The 20,970-nt window shown below is 33.6% G+C and overlaps 1 protein-coding gene across 1 annotated transcript in view; it reads right to left on the reverse strand.

Moving 5' to 3' along the window:
* Window positions 1–20,970, reverse strand: part of ADCY2 (adenylate cyclase 2) — a 580,155-nt gene that overhangs the window by 40,877 nt on the left and 518,308 nt on the right. Inside the window, 3 exon segments of the mRNA XM_001363655.5 lie at window positions 4,237–4,395; window positions 8,418–8,502; window positions 16,073–16,242. Of these exon segments, the coding sequence (XP_001363692.2) occupies window positions 4,237–4,395; window positions 8,418–8,502; window positions 16,073–16,242 (414 nt within the window).

Here is a 20,970-nt window from a genome sequence, read left to right on the forward strand (position 1 = left end):
TAAGATACTGAAGTTTATGCTGGTCAAGTCTCCTACAGAATCCAGGTGCCGAGGTACTGAGTTGGCCCTGCTTGGTACTCTCCAAGTCTCACACTTCTCTGAGCAAAGCACATCCAGGTTCTTTCTTCTTTAGCAGCAAGCTATTCCCTGGGTCTGTTCTCACAGACCAGTGCCAGCATATAACTTCAGCTCACACACATGGTTCTGTGGCTAGACTGCAACAACTCTTCTGAGGGTTTGTGTTGCCTCCCTTCTCCTTCCTGCTTCCGTGAGTCTATGGTTTGCCAGTTGGTTTTCAGTCCCTGATCTCCTCAAACCTCTATGGCTTTCATGTTTACCTGATCTAGTTTGAATCCTCTACCAGCTTCTGCCTTCTTCTGAATGTCTTTCTGCATAATTCTAGACTGTACTGAGAAGCTTACTTCTAATTCATTTTATGTTTCTTAATTATTTTTTTTTCTGAGACTGTTGCCATATAGTTGTTAGGATTAACTGGGAAAGATGGGTTTCTCTATAACCTTTCACAATGTCTTATGGCAAGTCCCTCTTTTCTCTCATGCACTTTCACTTCCTTACAAACATTCAGTTCTTCAGGACCCTAAGAATAACTTCCCTTTAACCATTCACATATGAAAAACAGAATAGATAAAACCTATCACACCAATACTATGCCATGGAAATAGTTTGGCAAGTTGCAGAATTAAACTATGAATATATATCCTTTTTTAGTAGAAAATGTAGATGAATAATTAGTTGAACCAATAATTGAGTCATGAAAGTTTAGAGGTTTAGTGATTAGAATATGAAAAAATACATGATAAAATTAAGAAGGCTATAGTATGTTAAGAATGATAATTTGTTTTAAGGACATATATTTATGGACAAGGATTTGAGTCAGTTGCATTGTTAAAATTAGAGACAATGCATGAACAGTCTGAATAGAACATTGAAACCACAGTGATAAAAAAGAAAAAGAAGACCTTCAACATATTCTATCTATGTTTTATGAAGGTGTTATGAGAAAAGAATTATATAGGACAAGCAAAGTACAGTCCTTCATCATCAAATGTCTGATCTATTGCAAAAGATCAGATGCTGCTGGCTCTGAGTTTCTCTCCACTCCAATCATTCCTCCATTTTGCCATTAACATGTCCCCCCCCCCAAACATAGATCTTTATCAGCCCTCTACATAATAAACTCCAGTGGATCCCTATCATCATCCAGATCAAATACAAGATCCTTTGTGTGGCTGTCAAAGTTCTTCACAATGTAAGCTCCTCCTACCTTTCCACTCTTCTTATACCTTATTCCTTGTCACAAACACTTCAATCCAGTAACACTAAAATCCTTGCTATTTTAAGAAGAAGACACTCCATTTCTTGGCTTTTCCAAGGAATAAAAACCTAGAAAATTGGCAATGGCCTGGTCTCCACTGTGTTTCCAACTTTCCTGATATGTCTGCTACAACAGCAAGTTTTAAGGTTTTAAAGTAGACATTATATTTAAATGTAGTTAATTACTAAGGCTATGCCTCTTTTATGTTATGCACATCAACAGAATAAAGAAAAAATACAGCTGTGATGAATGCCTTGTTGGAGCACTCAAGATGGAACCCAGTGGCCTAAGAAACAAAGAATGGAAAAATCATTATAAAGTGGTATCTTGTTGATTTAATTTCCTACTCTACTGTTCCAAAGACCTGATCTCAAATACTGCCTTTACTAAAAGATATGTTGTACTTTTATCATTGTACTTTAACCAAAGCCAATTTTTCTCAAGATCAATCAACAAGCATTTATCAAGTGCCTACAAACTATAAATATATACAAAGTAATTAGAATGTAATTTGGTGGTCGAGGGTCACTAACTGCTATAGGGATTAGGAATAGCTTTGTGCATAATATAATACTTTAGCTACATTTTGAATGAAACAAGGGATTCAATGAGTGAGAAGAAAGGAGAGAATGCATTTGGGGCTTTGGGACAAAAGACAGTGGTGTGTCATGCATGAGAACAGCAAGAAAACCACTTTGGACCCTCTATTCCAGATATCACCAATCTAAAACTTAAAACTACCATTCTTAGATTAAAAAAAACCCTGTTATTTGAGCTATTATTAATCTTTTTTTGCAATACTATCTGCAAGATATATTTGGAAATATATTTGGATGTCATATGAATTAATTCCAGAAAAAAGAGATTAGAATAGTTTCCCATGGTGAACTATAGCTAAGGTTTTCACTGAATACAAAAAGAAAAAATCAGCAAAGGAAAATAATTCTAGAACTATGTTTAATGGTGGTTTTACATTTTCATTTCCCATCACTTTCCCTTGGAAATGTTATAGCCACAGCAATTCTTGAAACTGTTAAGGAGTTGTCATCTGTGTCAGTAGAAGAAATAAGCATCAAAATGTGAAATGAACAATAAGAAAGTAAAAGAAAATGATAAATGTTGGAGGGCATGTGACTTGTGAACTGATCCAATAATTCTAGAGAGCAATTAGGAACTATACTCAAAGGGCTAAAAATTGTGCATATACTTTGATCCAGCAATTCTACTATTAAGTCTGTATCCCAAAGGGATTTTTTTAAAGGGGGAAAGGACTTATTTGTACAAAAATATTTAAAGCTGTTCTTTTGGAAATGTATGGATGTCCACCAGTTAGAGAATGGCTAACAAATAGTAGCATATTATGCCATGAGAAAAGATGAGCTGAATGATTAAAAAACAAACAAACTGGAAATATCTAAATGAACTGATGCAGAATGAAGTGATCAGAACCAGAAGAATATTCTAAATGATAACAACAATATTGCATGGTGATCAACTGATAGCTTTTCTCAGCAATACAATATCCAGGATAATTCTGAAAGATTTAGGATGAAAAATTCTATTTATCTCCAGAGAAAGAGTTTCTAGAATCTGAATGCAGATCGAAACTTACAATTTGCCCCTTACTTTATTTGTGTATAATTTTATTTGGTGTTTCTGATTTTATATGAGTATTCTCTTACAACATGACCAATAGGAAAATGTTTTGCATGATCATACATGTATTTTACCTAGGTCAAATTGCTTACCATCTTAAGGAAGGGGGAGGGAAGAAAAGGAAGGGATATAATATGGATCTCATAGTTTCAAAAAACTTATGTTAAAATTGTTATTACATGTAATTGGGGAAAATAAAATATATTATTAAATATCATATTGAGGATCACTGAAATTTTGAACCGTTCCACCAGAAAAATAAAAATATAACTAGGGGATAGCATGATACAATTGTGTATGTGACAAGGAAAGTCTCTGAACTAAAAAAAAGTTTTGCTTTCTTTTCTCAAGTATTCCTTGGAGACAACTCATCCTACTCAGTTATCAGTTTAATTTCTCTTCCTAAAAAGAAAGAAGCATGACAAAGAGGGTGCTAATTTGCTTTTGAACTTTGATTTACAATGAAATTCCTGATCAGGAAAGAAGTATCAAGGAGGCTCCTGACATAGTGGGAGTCACTGGCTAAAGATAAAAGGTGGATGTGGGGATGTTTTCAAGAAGAAGTGAACATTGACTACCTGAAAAGATGGAAAAACACCCATTGGGAATTTGTTTTCTTTGGGAACTCTCATATCCTTCAACAAAATCTTAAAAATAGTTTAATCAAGGTGTCTTGATAGCTCAGAGGATAGAACACTGGACCTGAGTGAAGAAGATCTGAGTCTAAATCCTTTCTCAGATACTTACTAGCAATGTGGCCATGGAGAACTAACAACCTCCTTCATCCTCTATTTCTTTATTTGTAAAATAGGGATAATAAGAGTACATTCCCAAGAGGATTGCTGATTCAAATAGGGTAGGGGACTGAACTGGATGATAATTGGCAGTGCCTTTTAGACCTAAGATCCTAGAATACAGCTCTACTTACAGGTACCATTTCTTTAGTGCATTAAAGTTTGTAACATACTTTCCTTACAATACTCCCTGTGTGATAGGTAACAGAAATAGGACATTTTACAGGCTGAGATAAGATTAGATGGCCTTCTCAAAGTATTACATTAGTATCAGAGTCAGAATCTGAACCCAGGTCTCTTGAATTTAAGTCTATATAGGTTTCAACCACACCACAGAATGTAAATAAAATTTTGTGATTTTCCTATATTTTTCCCTCTCCCATCCCCCATTTCTATTTTCCATTGGAAAGTCTGATCATGACCATTTTTCATTAGCAGAGAGCATCTAACCTCATTCTTCAAGTTTCTGGCCAAGAAGTGTTCAGCCACATGGGCAGGGAGCACATTTTCCAGCAGGACACGATTCAGGTTCTCCATGGTTTCAATTTCCTCACGCTCTTTATTGAACTTGTTCTTCCATAGGAAGTCTAACCTACAGTAATATTCATTCTGTTACAAGAGGACACAGAGGTAAAGAAACAATAGGCATCTTGTCCTGCTAGAGCGAATAGGCTTTAAAGAGAAAAAACATAGTATACAGTCCACCCTCCTTAAAAAGCTTTCTGTTATGAGAAAATGCCTTCCAATATGGCACTGAGAAAAAAAAAGGTTTCCTTGGGGAGAGGCACCTAGACTAAGGTATCCAAAGATAACAGCTTTTGTGGGAGTTGAAATATATGTAGCAATGCAGTCTTTGGCCATCATTTACCAATATCATTAATTTTTGGCTTGCATTTAAACTTAGAAAAATTACAATCACTTTTCTTTTCCACTGAGCTTTATTCATCTCGATAGGCATATTTTCAGGTAGATTTAAATGGTACTGAGAAAGTATAGTTACATTTATATGCAAATTTATTCTGATATATGTTCAATTAAATTAATATTGCATCTAGCAGGGAAAACTCTACTGTGCTTTATAATGTAGATTTGGAGGAAAGAAAACTTTTTCTGCAGTTACTTTTTTTTCCTCTTTGACAAGTAAAGTGGATTTTCATTAGAATTAAAGAGGTAGATGCTAGACAAATTCAAAAGTGCTTCCAATAAAGCACTTCATTTAAATGTATCTGTGTAGCTCTTCTATTTCCTACCTATATAACTTTTTGCTTTTAGCATTGTAAATTTGTCATTTTTGATGCAAATTAAAAATAACAAATGATCATTAATTTAGTCTTATTAGAACAGAATAGCTTAATAGAGAGGGTACACTTTTTGGCACAATAGACAGTTATTTGACAAACAAATACAAATGAGCATATAGCAATCTTTGTTCTGGGTTGACTGAAGATAGCAACATCTCAAAAAGGAACAAATAACAAATGAACCAAGGGTCTAGTCCACAAATGAGAAATAAATAAAGATTTCTTATTTTCAAAGAGAGGAGAAAGGTCACAAGTTATAAAATATGTCTACTTTGATCTACATAGACTCAGATGTTCTTCATATGATATAATTCAGATTCACATCATGCACTGGGAGATTTCCAGAGATTTCCAGTTGGAAATTTAACAATCTATTTATTTTAAACCTCAGAAATTCTTGAAATCTTATTCAACACCTTCCCCTCCTGAAAATATAGACATTTCCCACAGGAATCAAGCCATGCATTTATTAAAACAACACTGCCTTGAAAAATGAGCCAGGTTATTAACAAATGGACAAGTCAGTCAAACAACTACTAAACAAAGGGCTGCCTGGGCATTGGACAGACAGAGGCACATTTTCAAAGTGAGACTAATAAATAATTTACTTTACACAGAAAATAAAGTCTTTTCAGGTGACAATTCAATACCCCAAGCTTTTGGATATGTACAATATGTTTGTAAAGAGTTATATGAATGGTACATGATATAAGAGCTCTAGAATTTTTCATAAAGGTTGATATGCAGGTAAACATTATGCTTCTACATTACACATTTATTATTCTTATTCTGTTTTTTGAAAGTGGCTTTGTGTCTGAAATATAAATTTTGGCACCACCCAGAATTGTCTTTTGAATGCATATAGCCATGATAATAGAGAATCCTGTAAGCACCTATACAAAGTGACTTTAAATTCCTTTTAAAATCACAGCTTATAGATATTTTATTTGTCCCAAGTGCATACCCATCCAAGGAAGAAAAATGTACATGAATATAAATTGAAGGTTTCTCATGTGAGGGAACAAAGATCATATTTATAAAGTTGTATTGCAAGCATAAAATAATAGGATCACTGGATTTAGACTTTGAAGGAAAATTAAATAGCAAATATGCATTCCTTGAATTATAAGCAATACAGAAGAAAACTAGGAGCATGGTATGATAAGGTGAGAGAAGAAGTGAGAGGCTATTAAAAGAAATTTCCCTTCTTCAGATCTCTAAGCCATCACCTTTATTTTGGTTATCCAAAAGAGCACTGAGTTTGTAAACATTTTTTTTAAACTTGCAACTAATCTCTGCACAAATGACAACTTAATTCTGTTTTGTGTACAGTACATATTTTAAATTCCAACTTAAAAATTTATATTCCCTGAAGATCAGAGAAAAACACTAATTTACTCAGTCAGTAAATACATGCTTTTTTTCTCCATGTTTCAAGAAGAGTGGTGATGAAAGTGATTGACCTTAAGGCAAAATGCACAATAGGCTAGCAATAAATGAATAATTAAGTTCCTAAACAACTGTACTGTGTGAATTAAAAAGCAAGTTAGAAAAGGTGATCATTTTGCTGTCACAAATACCAATTTTGGTTGAAAATTTTATCCTGGAAAACATGGAAGAGTTTTCTATATATTCCAATTAAAGAAGGAAGCAGAGGCAATATTACTACTACACGCTTCTAAGAATAATTGTATTCAAACAAACTGGTATTATTTATTGAATGAATTAAGGATATTGGAACATCTGGTAACTAGGAAAATAATAATGATGATTATTCAGTTTTTAGAGGGCTTTTGCCTTTATAAAATACTTTGTTCACAATAAGCTTATGAGGTAAAATATTCTTATTACTCTTTTATATATGAGGAAACTGAGGCAGAATAGTAAAGATTTGCTTGAGGTCACTCAGAAAAGGAATGTCATAGACAGGAACTCAATTCAGCTTTTCTGACTCTGAATTCAGTGCTTTCTACTACACTTAGCTACTGAAAAACAAATCTCTCTCTCTCTCTCTCTCTCTCTCTCTCTCTCTCTCTCTCTCTCTCTCTCAACACACACATACACACACAAGGCCATGTGTTAGATTCTGCCAAAAATTCATTAAATAGATGTTGGGATTTTTTTTTTTGGAGGTATTAATCCTCTCAGGTAGCTTATTCCTCAGACCCTGTGGATGCACATCACCAATTATAGATAAGTACCCAACTATTATATTTAAGTTATTTTTATTAACTTCTTAAATGCACAGTTATTTGATTCATCTGTTTGTGTCCTATGGAATGCTTCTTATCTTACTATATCAAGGATCTGTAATTTTAGATCCTTGCGGGTGATTGGTCAATTTCTGTAGGTGAGCTGCTATGCTTCATGAGTTGCTGTGGCCAAAATTGCTCATTACCTGATGGCCAATACTGTGGCAATGAGCCTCTCCTCATTTAGTATGGAAATGGGCAATAGGTATGATGGATTGAGTATCTGCTTCTAATTAGGTAAGACCTGCCAAATATGGCACTTCATTAGAAAAAGCTTCTGAAACTTAGGGCCAAGTCTACCACACCATGAGGTAATGGAATAGACATGTTTTAGAGGGAATCACAGAATTTCTGCATTTCAGAGTCCAAGTAGCCTAATCTCTGCCTGACTAAAAATCTACTCAGTAACATCTTGAAAATCTCTAATGAGGGGGAACCTATGTATCACCCCCAGAACTACCCCCATTCCACATTGTACTAGGTTGAATTATCAGCAAGGTTTTCCTTGCATCAAGATGAAATTTTGTCCTTTACGCCTTTATCCATTATTTCTAATTTTGCTCTCTGAAAGTCAAACAGACTAAGTCTAATCTCTCTTCTACATGACAATAATTCAAATACCTAAAGTATGTTATCATACTCTCTTCTAAGTTTTTTTTTTTCCTTAGGATAATCATCCTGCTTGCAAACATCCATATTAAAAATAAGGAAAAAAACCAGACATATGTCAAAATATGTATTTCAAAATAATAGGAAAAACCCTTTGTTCAAAAATGACATTTTTTTCTATATAATTTCACATTTTTACCATTATAGACATTTTTATAGGTTCAGAAGATGACTTGCTATTTTAAGGCTTAAGTGGAACTAAAAGAACCTAGGTTGACTTCCTTTGTTCAAAGTATTAGCCTGTTCTTGTCACAGAGTTGAGAGCATTAGCCTTTAGATTGTATTTCCAGACCTTGTCATTATGGGCTACATCCTCTCTCTTTGACACATGTAGTTCCCAGGTGGGGTTACATAAATATAAATACATACATACAAAAATTCTGATTAGTAGAAATAGCAGACTTCTTACCTGTCTCCCCAGAACCAGTAATGTGACGAAGAATATAAAGAGAGACACAGAACCCATGGTCTTTAGGTCTTTCCATATGCCTGGTCTACATAACAAAAAACAAGACACAGATAAAATTATTTGTGCAGGTACAACTCTTTAGTCATATTCAGTCTTTCACTTATGTGTGTATTTTGAACTCAAAGGAATTAGAGATAATTCAAGAATAACTTGCATTCATATAGAACTTTAAGGTAGCATAAATATTGTTATCCATATTTTACACATGATGAAACCAAATTTTCTAAAAGGTTAAATGAATTGCTCATAATTAGGGAGGTAGTCTGTGTTTATTACTTCAAACGTACAATTAGTCTCTATGCAACTTATTTCCATTTCTTCTTCTTATGCCCTCTGTTTAAAACAAATTTATTGCCTCTCAAATATTTGAAGGAAGTGCTCTTGTTCCCTGTATGTCTTCTCTTTGCCAGAAGATATTCCTAATATCCTCAAAGGAATTAGGATCCTCTTGTGGTATTAACTAGAGGCCCTTCCTCATACTGCTTGCACTTCTCAGGATGTTCTGCAGCTTATCAAGGTTCTTCCTCAAATGTGTCAGCTAAAACTCACCCCTACACTTCAGATGTATTCTGACTAGGGAAGAAACAAACCTTTGTATTACCTCCTTACCTCTCTGTATCATGCCTTTCTCAAGGCAGCCAAATAGTGTATTATAGTATTTTCTTTGGCTGAAATGACATACTGCTAATTCATATTAAGCTTGTAGTTCACTAAGAACCCCTAGAAAAATTTCAGATTGAAAAAATCTTCTCTCCCTCAATTTAAGTATATGAAGTTGATCTTTTGAATATGAGTATAAAGTGTTAAATTTATTCCTCCAAAATTTTATTTACTTGGTATATTTATCAGGATCTTTTAAATCCTGGCTCCTTTCCATTGTACTAATGTTCCCTCCAAACTTAGTGTTGTCTGAATATCTGATGTCTGTCAACATCTATACCTTTGTCCAAGGCAACCATAAAAATGTTAAGTAGTACTGGGCTGAATATTTCGCTGGAGACTTACTTTCAAGCTGACTGAATCATTAATACTATTCTTTGAGTTGAGGTTTTCAAATAATTCGTAATCCAATTAATTATGCTAATCATCTCAGCATCATCATGCCATCATTCCTAAAGAAAAGCGTGAGGGACTTTGTCAGTTGCTGCCTCCTAGATTAGTATGTTGCTTCATTTATTATTTGAGAAAATCCCATTAAAATCTATTTTTAGGATCTATTCTAACTTTTGTAGTTGAAGGTTGCCTTTCTCAGCCACTAGTGTTCGACCCTGAGTCAGGAACACCTAAGTTCAAATCTAGCCTCAGTCAAATACTAGTTGTGTGACCTTGGGCAAATCACTTAATATGTTTGCCTTAGTTTCCTCATCTGTAAATAAGAGCTAACATTAGCACCTATTTCTCAGAGTTGTTGTGAGAATCAAATTAGGTAACAATTGTAAAGTACTTAGGCTACATAATCTAGTGCCTGGAACACAGAAAGTGCTGTATAAATATTAGTTTTATCATTATTGTTGTTTTTATGATTACTGATAGCTTAATTTTGATGGAAGAGATAAGATTTTTCTTACTCAGGAAAAAAAATATATATTACCATAGAAACCTTAAATGATCTTAAAAAGCATTGGGCTTAGAATTAGAAGACCTGGTTTTGAGGTTTCAAGATCTGACATATATTCATTGGATAGTTTAGGGAGAGTGATTTCACCTCTCTAGGATTAGTTTTCCTCAATTATAAAGTGTGAGGATTGTTCTAAAAGATTTCTGAAGCTCTTTCAAACTTCAGATTTATTTAGCCTGTGATCCTATGATCATTAAGATACTTTCCATTGCTAACCTATTATGATTTTATTCTATATATCTTAGAGAATTTGTATCTCATTTCTACGTCGAATAGTACAAATGCCTATAATAAATTCACTATAATTACAATTTGTTGTCTTCTTAGCTAAAAATACTGAAACAGAATGACCCTGACCCTCAGTTTCAAGAATTCCAGTACAAAGAAATGAGAAAAATGAGGGAATTCTTGAAATATCTGATGAGCCTAAAGTTTAGCTCTTCAGGTGGGGCAAGGATGATCTTGGTGTGTGTGTGTGTGTGTGTGTGTGTGTGTGTGTGTGTGTGTGTGTGTGTGTGTGCGAGAGAGAGAGAGAGAGAGAGAGAGAGAGAGAGAGAGAGAGAGAGAGAGAGAGAGAGAGAGACAGAGAGACAGAGAGAGAGAGAGAGAGAGAGAGACAGAGAGAGAGAGAGACAGAGAGAGAGAGACAGAGAGAGAGATAGAGAGAGAGAGACAGAGAGAGAGACCGAGAGACAAGTGAACATCAAGCAAACGCTGATATTTCTTTTTTATTTATATATATGAAATAAGAACCAGTTTCCTAAAGAAGAAAATTATTTCAAGTACTATTTCATTCTATACTTTAGATGAAATATAGATCATTTTAAAATTGTAGAATTAAAGTGATGGTTCCAAACTTCTCCAGTTAAATATGTGTGTCACTTTTAAAAAAGCTAACAATGTTAGTGAAAATTTTTGTTTTGGGCGATTAATTAAAACATGAGAATAGTTCGAAAAAGACCACCAAAATAAAATATTTAGGTGTTAAATTCTTTTACATTTGTCCAAAGATCACTGACATAAACTCATTTTGTAGAGTAGAGGCAAATCATTTGCCCCCTTTGGATCTCAGTTCCCTATCTGGTTCCAGATCTACAAATAATACTTGTTCAGTTCAATTCACTGAGATGCTTTGTGGACAAAAATACAATAATAAGTATTAAAGCCCTAAGAAGAAAATCTGAAGTATTATAAAATTCCAATATTATTATTTAGTACATATCTACTCTGGTATTCCTGGTGATACGATTTAGGGCAATTATGTCTCCTGAAGTACTAAACTCACTCTCTGGAAGTCATTTTCTCCATGCCAGATTCCCAATCTAATATTCTCATTTTCTTTAGAATTATGCTATATTCCCAATCTTCAAATCTATTAGGTGGAAATTTAGAACACATCATTAGACTTCATGTGAACATGAGTAATGAGAGCTGACAATAAATTTAAAAATGTTATACTGTATTTCTTTCTCTAACAGAAACAAATGTCTTATTTTTTCTAATGTGTTTAAAATTTATGATAAAATTTTAGCTCTTGTTCTGTTTGTTTACACATCACAAAATAAATTTAATTTAATTAAAAATTCTTAGATAATTCACTGCTACCAACTAGAATATTATATTGCACTGTAATTTGACTTGGACTTGGAATCATAAGAACTGAATTGCAATTTAATTAGTTCAGAAGATCTACCTGCCTGTACTCTCTAGTAGCCAATGACCTTAGACAAATCAACTAATTTATCTATGCTTTTATTTTCTCATTTGTAAAATGAGGGCAAATACTTTCAATAATCTACTGAAATTAGCACAAGAAAAGCACTTGTTAAAGTGTGAAGTATATAATTTGAATATATTATAAATGCATATGTACAACATAATGTTATTATTGATTTCTCTAAATTTGAAAACAATATTCTTACTCTCCTAAAAAGCTAAGATTGAGAATACAAATGAAAGAATCATTGTTCAATCATCTATTTAAACTTAATATCTTTAGAACACTAACATGTGGAAAGTTGGGAAAATTGAATAAGACAATTATTTACCAAATGAGACAATAATTGTACAGCATTGAGATCAGTGTCTGACACATAGTAGGCCCAATGTAAATGTTAGTTTTATTATTAATAATATCTTGAATTAACTTAAAGATTTTCCTTCTATCCTTTTACTCAATCTAATTTTAAAGACTGCTTACAATTCCCTCAAGGTCTTGCAATGAAAATAGAATAGGAAAAAGAAGATTTTATTCAGTTCATATCTGAACTAAATTTGTTTCCAGTTCAGAAGAGAATAAAAATCCTACTGAATATACTTTACTGAAAGATCTCATCTCTATTCACTATGCAGAGAAAATATATCTCTAAAAATATATCAAATAGTAAAACCAAAGAATTACCCCTACACAAAAATTTTAATGACACAATGGGCTCTTGTACAGAAAATTCAAGGTTGATTTTCATCTTTTATATAGTGTTAAAATCTGTTTGAATTTTAATTGAATCTGATAAAATGGAAAATGCATTTGAATTTGGAATCAGAGTTTGTGAAATAAAATTCTAGCTCTTTTGCCTATTAGTTTTATGAACATGGGCAAGGCATTTAATCTCTTTGGGGACTCAATTTCCTCCTATGTAAAATGAGAGAAGGGTAAATTAGATGATTTTGATGGCATTTCCATTAATTATCATGATGATTAGCTAGGTGGATACATTCTCTCTATTTTAGATTCCCCAAAGTTGCTCTTATTGTAAAAAAAAGTCAACAGGTTAAACATTCTCAACTAATGGTCCATTGTGTCACCCCTTTCATTTAAAGCATGGAGGATGGAACACTGGAGTTCTCCCCAAATCTTCCTTCACATGGGGCTCATGACCTTTCTGGTAAACTCCCTTGTTCCCCCCTTCCCTACTTTTCAGCTTTCTTTTGTGTGATGGCTTCCCTCATTTGATTGTAAGATTCTTTAGGGCAGTTTTTAAAAATTCATTTGCATTTCTACATTTCTAGTGCTTGGCACATATTAGATGTTCAATAAATGCTTATTGAATTAAATAAATGATGTAAATAATTAATTGCTAAAGAAATAACTAATATAATATACTCAAGGTCAATAAATTGAACCTTCTCATATGAGAGACTGAACTATTTGAATTTATTGACCTTCCACTTATGTAAAATTTAAAATAAGTATTAAAGAATTTCCCGAGAGTCAGAGACTTACCCATGGCCACACAATAAAGATCACAATTGAACTCTTGCCTTCCTGACTTGAATCTAGTAATCTAGTTTTCATAGTATGCTGCTTTTTATTCCAGAGGATGTTTCTTCTTATTAGAGTCTGGTAGGGCATGTATGCCATTTTCTAAAGATCAAGTTAAAAACCTAACAATAAATGTTATTTTCCTGTTCAGCAATAGAGGACAAAATATTTCAGATGAAAATGAAACCTAGAAGAAGTATGTGTGAAGGTGGGCAAGTCAGTTAAACCCAACTTCCTGGCCCTTACAACTCTTCTACCTTGAAACCAATGCTTAGTGATTATTTTAAGACATAAGGTAAGGGTCTAAAAAAAAAAAGAAACAGAGAAGTAGAGTACATAACAACAACAAAACCTCATAGAATTAATTATTTTAGGAAAGAAGATGAAAAGGAACTCTAAATCCAAAGAGGACCGAAAATAAGTGAAATTCAGTTTTCTCCTTTCCTAGACATGCTGCCTCGAACTAAATGATCAATAATTCTTAAGTCTTATATCTCATTGTCTACAAACTGTCAAAGATGACAGAAGAAAGTAATAGTTAGAATTGGAGGGGTTATAATGTCAATGCCCATCAAATACATTGCTTTTGAATTTCTTTGGAACTCTCACATCATGCCTTTCTTCCCCAAAAAAGTCATCCCTTGGGAATCTTATTATTCTGCAAGATTGAATTATCTTACTACTCACATCTCATTAGTACTCTCTACTCCTTGAATTTGACTCTCTGGGAAGGGCCATGGGCTCCAGGGCCTCTATATTAAGATGGGGCTCAGAACATTTTTTTTCTCTCCACTTGCCACTAGTTGCATTGCTTTTGGCCATCTCTGGAGCTCTTCAATATGATCTTGTTGTTAGGTACCTTTCCCTTCCTCTTCCCCTTCCCCACTTAACACCTTTTCAGTTTTGTTTTGTGTGTTGTCTTTATTTTTATTTGCACTGACTTGCATTTGCTTTAATTGACTGATATTGGTGGAGATATGATTTGGTAAAGGTCATTCTGAAAAGTAATTTGCAATTAGGAAACTACAGAAGCTAATATATCCATGCTCTTTTACCCAATGATTTTACTGCTGGCCATAAAAATTCAAGGAGATCCTTGAAACAGAGACCCTTAATACACCAACTTATTTATAGCAGCATATTTGTTGTTAGCAAATAGTTCCCTCCTAGAGGTTCTGCAACCGGGGAATTGGTTTGATGAATTGTTGTACATGAATGTATTTTCCAATAAGGATAATTCTTCCAAAGACAATTAAATGTAGTATTAAGAAAATGAGTGTGTGGGAAACTGTAAGAGAAAAGAGATAATTTTCTAAAGCAACTTTCAAGAATAATATTGAAGCCAGTAAGAATTAATGAAGTCCTATTTCCCCCCTACTGTTCTCTAGTGTGAAGATTGAATAGGTAATCAGATTAATTAAAAGTAGATTTTAGCTATAAGTAAGATTAAAGAAATAGTTTAAAATTTTTCTAAGGTTCCTTTAAGCAGCCAGAGAATTCTGAGTAGGTCAGAGGTAGAGAATTCCCAGAGATCCCTAGGGAAAAACAGTTGGTCTACAGATCACTCTCTAGATCTTCCTTGTGGAGGAAGGGTGTCTAGGGAACTGCTTCTGAGCAATTTGGAAGATTTGGTGGTAGACAACTTGGGAAACATCCTGATATCAAAGAAAGTTGGAAAAGTGACTGATCAGACAGAAAAGGAGTGTCTGTGCAGTTCTCTAGAACTTCATCAGAGTGGGTAGAGAACAAAGGCTGGGAGAGAGGATGTCTCTGATACCTGACAGGCAGAATTGATCTCTAGCTGGAGGGAGATGGAGAGAGCTACATCAAATCTTTGAAGCTATGATACAAGGAAAGCAATGTATATATTAGGATAAGGTAGATACATAAATCTGGGTTAGCTAGATAGCTGCAGAGTAAATTTAAGAAGGATTACCCTTGGTGATCACGAAGACATCCCTTGTGGGAAAGATTGAGTTCCAGGATTTAGTTAGAATTGATTAGTTACAGGGAATATATCTTTTATCAATATCTATCCTTCCTTTTCCTTTTGCTGTATTTTTTTATTGTTTAATAAATATGATTTATTTTTGCAACTGGTCTCCAGCAGATTCCCTCAACTGATAATCCAACTATCTCCTCAAATGTCAACATCTGAATCTCCATATTAGCTATCTTCTATTAATATTTAGTGACATCTATAATTACTAGATCCATATTCCCCATAACACGAGGATACAAAGTAATTTTATATTACCTTGTTTTCAACTTAGCACACTGTAGGAAATGTCCCCTTTACAATGCATACTCCCTAATACTAAATCATTACCCAATAAGACTGGTGACAATTCTACAGATGTAGTTTTCACTGCACTGGTAACAAATATCTATGTAAACTTTCCCTTCAATTTCCTTTTAATTCCATTGCTATAATTACCATATAAATCTATCAAAATGATTTTTAAGGATATCCTCAGTTCCTATAATTATTGTGTTAGAACAATGAAACAATGAAAATCATCTTCCCATTTAACATTTAATCATGACTTCAACTTATTTTATTTTTGGGAGGCATTCACTACTGAAAGATTTCATATAAACTTAAGGCAACCTATCTTTTAAATTTTTATTTGTATTATTTTTAAAAATATTTTTCCATATTTGCAGAATTTATTTTCTTTCCCTCCCCTATTCTTTCCCCCATCCCCAACCTACCTTTTAATAAAAAAGTTGCTGTATTCATCAAGTATAGGGGCATGGGTATGTAAGAGGATGATATTGTAACCCACAAGTGCAATCAGCATGATCATCATTTTCAATTCATAGTTTATCCGTAGGAAAACAGAACAGGAGATCAAGCCCAGAATACAGCTGTATATGAAGTACTGGAACATGGAAAGAAAACAAACATATTTAAGACATGATCTGAGGAATGGCAACATCAGAAGAACAAATTCATTATTCTGTGAACTTCCAAAACTCACGAAGGCAAAACTTAAACCATAGATTAACACAAAAGAAGTATCTCAGGCAATAATATTTCAACCCTCAGTCTCCAGGCACTCTTTCAGTTATGGTCTAATCTGAATGGGGAATTTTCTAGTGATGCAACAAATGATCTCTGACCCTAAGACTATGAAATGTTAACATTTCAAGGGCTCCTTTGAGAGTTTTGATCTGCTTCAGCATGATTCATATGTAATTTAAATGGAAAATATTCCAAGTTAGAAACCATTAGAACCACTACTGTATCCAGTAAATTTGTTCTGATACCAAACACAGCTTGAAAACCAGTGAAACAAGTAGATATTCTTGTTTTTGTTTTTGTATGGACCAGCCATTTTACTGGCATAGAGAAAACCTTTTATATATATATATTGATTTGCAACTCTGTGGCAGCTTCTAGTTTTAGAGGGTTACTCTGGATCTAGGGAGGTAATGCAACTTGCCTAGTATCACACAGCTAGTATATATATATATATATATATATATATATATATATATATATATATATATATGTCAAAGGAAGCTCTAGAATGCAGGTCCTTCTGGAGTCCAAGGATTGATACTCTTAAGAATTATTCCACAATGTCTCCTTGCTTGGATATTTTTGATCATAAGAAATCATTTGCAAGGTCAGTCAAAATATTTTTTCAAACATTTCAAAGATTTTTTTTGTCTTTGACTAAAGTATTTCTAAGTATTTGGGCAAGTAGCATTGAAGCTGCCTTATAAAGCAATATTAAATTCAATAAATATTTACCAAGAGCCTGTTATATATAAGACACTAGTGTAGGTGTTGGGGAAAAAAAGATAAAACTCAAACAGTCTCTGCTGTTGTCAAGCTTACAATTGTTCTGGGAAGAAGATAAAATACTATAAAAGGAAATAAATACGAGGAAAATCGATGAAAGATTATCAACTAGGAGGTCAGGGAAGATTTTCTGGATAGATGATTCCTGAGCCTTAGAAAGTAAAAGAACAAATTGGTGGTGGTGGTGGTGGGAGGAATTTAAGTGTCCAACTTTTCAATTCATTATTTGTAGTTTTATATGTACCATACTGCCTATTCTGTTTCCTGACACAGTAAAAAGCTAACTTTTTCTCTTGTTATTTTAAAATAGCACAGTGAAACCTTAGCTCAACATATTCTGTCAAATTACTTATAATTACTTAATAAAATATGTATTAGAAACACTTTAAACATAATTACTACACTTAATTATTAAGTGATTCTTTTAGATTAGTTTTGATTTTCCTACTGAACATGTATTTAATTTGAAAAAAAATAAATCTAATATTTTGAACCTATTTCATCAATTCCAAAAATATTACCTGGATTCTTAAAATAAAACAAAACAATAACAACTACAACTTTAAGACCAAGCCATTTTTTCCAGTAAGGAATATGTTTAAGAGAAGCAATCTAGAACACTAGATGAAAGAGCTGCCTTTGTATTCAGGACACTGGGTTTCAAATCTTAACTGGATCCTAATCATGGCAAGGCGATACTACTATTCCCTAAATTGATTTTCTATCTCACTTACCGCCCCTCTACTACACCCCAAATTCTGCTCCCTTCTACTTTCTGAACTGAGAACCTTGTCTAAGACTAGAGAAAATCTAGATTATATATTTGCTCTACTAGTTTGTTCCCACTATCATCCTCTTTTTCTCTCTCTAACATTCAATCTCTGCAACTAGTAGTTCTTGAACCCTCTGACTCCTATTTCTGGTGTCCTCTTCCCTATATTACCTAGTGTGAACTAGGTGCTAAAAATGCTTGCTGACTAATTAAGAGCTTATAAAGTGGGTTTAGATAATAAATGCAGTAGGAAGAAAAGAATCCAGGTATTGTGCATATTAAAAGGTAGACTAAGGTTGTAAGTAAGGTGTCAGGGAAGATTTAAACTAATCTTGGAGATTATTGAAGTTAAATATGAGAAAGAAGACTAGAAGATGGAAGATAGCAAAGAAGAGTTAAAATAGATATAATCAATATCAGTAGTACCTGTAAATATTCAATAGCCTTAGAAACAATAGTAATGTGTTTCTTATGTTGCCTTGTGATGTTTTTTTTTTTTCTGTCACCCAAGCTAGCTCTTTGTACATCAATTAATTGCTTGACATCTCAGAGCCCTGGGCAATTTTCTCTTGATTGCTAATCAGCTTTTGTGGAGATAGTTTCCTCACCAGGAGTTCCTTATTGTGAAAAATGTTAAAGTCCACATCACAGCAGTCCCTAAATTTTTTATATCAACATGTAATGGATTTGACAATTTTATCAATGGTGGAGGTTAAGACGGTTCAAATTGAAAAACAAATGAAATTCTTAAAATGATTTATTGAAACTATATAACAAAGATAAAACTATAAATCTTTCTTATCTGTGATTCCTTACATTGATTTCATAGGAGTAAGTATTTGATATATTAGAAAGAATAGTAATTTAAGATCACTTATCTTTGGATAAAGATGCCAGACCTGGAGACAAGAGTTTCCAGTTTCAAATGTGGCCCCAGACACTTACTTGCTATGTGACTCTGGGCAAGTCACTTAAACCTAGTCCTTACTTTTCTTCTGCTTTAGAACCGATACTCAGTATCAATTTTAAGACAGAAGGTAAGGGTTTTGTATTTTTTTTTTAAGATCACATCTTAATTTTTAGGTTGAAATAAAGTTCAAACTGGACATTCCCAGATCAATACTTCTTCATCAGTATAAAATTCTCTTAAACATAAGTGTAACTTCTTATCAGGAAATAAGTATATGTCCTACCAAAACCAGGTTATTAACCACTCATGTGAAAATTACATAAGGATAAAGAATACCTTTTTTATCAGTAGGAACCTTTTTTTTTTCTTGGCAACTAAATTCTCAAAACTTAAAACTCTAGAAGCAAGATAAAGTACAGTCCTCTAACACATCGTTGTCCTGATTTGGGGCTTCCTTTCAGGGTTGATAATGCAGAATTTTATCATGAAATACATCATACAATTCAACAAACATTTATTGAATACTTACTCTCTGCAAAGCACCAGGCTAAGTGCTAGATCACCATACATGACCTTCTTTATGTCTGATTATCGAGATGGCCTCCATGGGCCTCATTTTTCTTATAAGTAAAATAAATATGACCATGCCCATTCTTCCATTTTAAATGTTTAATAAAGATGATCAAAGAACTGGGACTTCAGAGGCCATCTAGTACAGCCTTCTCACTTTATGGGGGGAAATGAAGAATAGGCTATTTCAATTATTTGCCCAAGGCCATATGGATGATTAGCATAAAAGGAAGGATTTTACACATTACATGTAAGTCCGGGAACAGATAAAATGATGATCACTCATTTGCATAGTATCTGAAGAGTTGCAAAGCATTCCCGTCTCAAGTCTCAACTAGAGATAGCTAAGTGGTGCAGTATGTAGAAATACTGGTCCAGGAAGACCTAAGTTTAAAATCCAGCCTCAAATACTTGCTAGGTGTTTGATCTTAGGGAAGTTACTTTGCCTTTATTTATCTCAATTTCCTCAACTGTAAAATGGGGATAATAATAATATTTAGCTTCCAGGTTGTTGTGAGGATCAAATGAGGTAATATATGCAAAAGAGCTTAGGACAAGGTAGATGCTTAATGAATGCCTGTTTTTTTTTTTCCTTCAATTTCTCTGTGATGTACACAATGCAAGTAAAATAAATACTGAAGCTGGGACTTGAGTCTAGGTTCCCAATTCCAAGTCATGCCCACTTTCCTCTCTTTCCTATAATGGGTTTGCATATATTCAATTCATCAACATTCATTAATTGCCTCTTATATGAAGGCCACCAAGCTAGGCATTGGAGAAACAAAGACAAAAACAAAATATAGTACTTGCCCTGCAGGAGTTTATATTCTATAAAAGGGATATAATAATTATACAGAAAAGGAAATACATTATAATTTGAAAAGAAGTCCCAACCAGGAGGATCCAGAAATAATGAATGTAAGAGGACTTAAGCCTTGAAGGAAGCTCACTCTTCTTAGAGGTAGGGGTAAGGAAATAGTTTATTTCAAGAAGGGAAGGAATCTAGATAGAGGAGAGGTCAGAACAGAGCCTCCAGAGACATAAAGAATTAAAGTGGGAATTAGAATGCCCAGGCAAAGGAGACTGAAAAGAAATCCACAGACAGGTAAGAGGAGAGCTGAGAGAAAATTAATATTATTAAAAAAAAAACCATGATGTGAATGTTTAAAACAGATACATGGAGAAAAGAGGTGATAGAATGTAAAGGAAGAAGCGACGGATAAATCAGGTTTCTCTGTATAATCTATTGAAGAGTCAGTACTTAAAAGAAGTGTATTATATCTGTTTTCTGGTATAAACCATTTCCAGAGAAAAAGTGATCAATTAGTGAACAATTTCTACTTATTTTTTGAGTACCATAAAAGTCCATGGTTATGAATCATGGAACATTCTTGATTTCAAAAGGCTGAATCAAAGGTCAATGGAAAGACTAATAACAAATTTAAGTGGACACTAGCAGATCAAGCCCATATATAATTGGAAAAGATGTTGGGTTGGTTATGTGGTGATACTGAGCCAGAACGGGCATCAGAACATTGGTCTAATCC

This window comes from Monodelphis domestica, chromosome 3 (assembly GCF_027887165.1).
Source record: "Monodelphis domestica isolate mMonDom1 chromosome 3, mMonDom1.pri, whole genome shotgun sequence".
Taxonomy (NCBI): Eukaryota; Metazoa; Chordata; class Mammalia; order Didelphimorphia; family Didelphidae; genus Monodelphis; species Monodelphis domestica.